The sequence below is a fragment of the Seriola lalandi genome, unplaced genomic scaffold, assembly GCF_002814215.2.
Source record: "Seriola lalandi dorsalis isolate HSWRI2012SDOR001 ecotype SW California unplaced genomic scaffold, Sedor1 jcf7180001975189, whole genome shotgun sequence".
Taxonomy (NCBI): Eukaryota; Metazoa; Chordata; class Actinopteri; order Carangiformes; family Carangidae; genus Seriola; species Seriola lalandi.
Window position 1 is genome coordinate 1 of NW_019445855.1, and position 1,640 is coordinate 1,640.

Consider the following 1,640-nt stretch of genomic DNA (forward strand, 5'->3'; position numbering starts at 1 on the left):
ATGATATAGTACCAGTTCTGAGACTTTTCAATTTAACTTTTTCAGGACAGTTCTTATTGTCTGGAAGACATCGGTCAGTGGAGAGCAATCCTTGAATCCAGAGACCTCCACTCCAGTGCCCCAGACTCAAATATGGACCCCTACCACAGGTCATTTTAAACAATCACACACTCAGCTCTCATGTTTGTATGCACTTACTAGGTGTAGCAGCCTGTTTTATACTGTATGTGTTTTTGACAAGTGTGTGTCCTTTCTTTCTTGATCCAGACTGTTGTGGGAAGTGTGGATCCCAGTGATGCGGTCCTGTGTGTCAGGCTGGCAGCCTCGTATGGTCGGGCCAATGGTGGATTGCGTGGAAGTGTGGGCTCCTCTTATCCCCCTGTGGATCCTGGATCACCTTTTGGAGCAGCTGATCTTACCCCGGCTACAGCGAGAGGCAAAACACACTTTATCCACTTGAAGATAGATTTACTTAGATGTCAAGAAACTCCCATGGTTTTGGTCATCTCACATAATTTACTTGTGGATAATAATAATTGGCTTCAGCAGTTTTTTCCCTTTTGTTTCCTGTTCGATAGGTGGATAACTGGAATCCTTTAACTGACACAGTGCCCATCCACTCCTGGATCCACCCTTGGCTGCCTCTGCTCCAATCACGTCTAGAGCCTCTGTACCCGCCTATCAGGAGCAAACTGTCCAACGCATTGCAACGATGGCATCCCAGTGACACCTCCGCGAGGCTCATCCTGCAACCTTGGAAAGATGTTTTCACACCAGGTGCATGGGAGGCCTTCATGGTGAAAAACATCATCCCTAAACTAGGTATGTCTTCATCAGTAATAACCTTAAGGATGTCAGAGCAGTGAGAGAAAATGTATTTCCCTCTGTTCCTCTTTTCCTTCCCTGTTCCTCTTTTTCATGTGATGGTTCCTGTTTCCCTCCACAGCTCTGTGTCTGGAAGAGCTGGTTATCAACCCTCACCAGCAGCAGATGGAGCCATTTCATTGGGTGATGGACTGGGAGGGCATGCTCTCCCCCTCCAGCCTTGTGTCCCTGCTGGACAAAAACTTCTTCACGAAGTGGTTGCAGGTCAGGGTACATGCTTACATAGTAAATTGTTTACAGAGTTATTAAGATGTTATTAGCCACATCTGATTATTTTATATATTTAATTTGATTACATCTTTGTGGTGTCTTTCTTTTGTTGTTGATTATAGGTGCTGTGTTCGTGGTTGAGCAACAGTCCTAACTATGAGGAAATCACTAAATGGTACCTCGGTTGGAAAAGCATGTTCAGTGACGTTTTGTTGTCACAGCCACTCATAAAAGAGAAATTCAATGAAGCTTTGGACATCATGAATCGTGCAGTGTCTTCAGGCATGGGTTAGTATTGTATTCAGTTTCAGGATTTAAATACAATAAAAATATAGGACAGAAGTCTTTTATAAAATAATGACAAGAAAACAGTAATGCACTTTGTTTTCTCTACTGAAACAAAACATATTACAATTCTTTTTCTTATCCACAGGTGGATATATGCAACCTGGTGCAAGGGAGAACATTGCATATCTCACACAGACAGAGAGACGAAAGGACTTCCAGTATGAGGCGATGCAGGAGCGCAGGGATGCTGAGAGTGT

At 43.7% G+C, this 1,640-nt stretch overlaps 1 protein-coding gene across 1 annotated transcript; it reads left to right on the top strand.

The window, feature by feature from the left end:
- Window positions 1–35: 35 nt before the first annotated feature.
- On the top strand, window positions 36–1,636 carry LOC111655228 (tuftelin-interacting protein 11-like; the record flags this gene model as incomplete). Its single annotated transcript, XM_023406557.2, has 6 exons — window positions 36–149; window positions 268–436; window positions 579–822; window positions 947–1,089; window positions 1,218–1,383; window positions 1,529–1,636. Coding segments are annotated over exons 1-6 (847 nt in total), but the record flags the coding sequence as incomplete, so codon positions are not given.
- Between the last annotated feature and the right edge of the window lie 4 nt (window positions 1,637–1,640).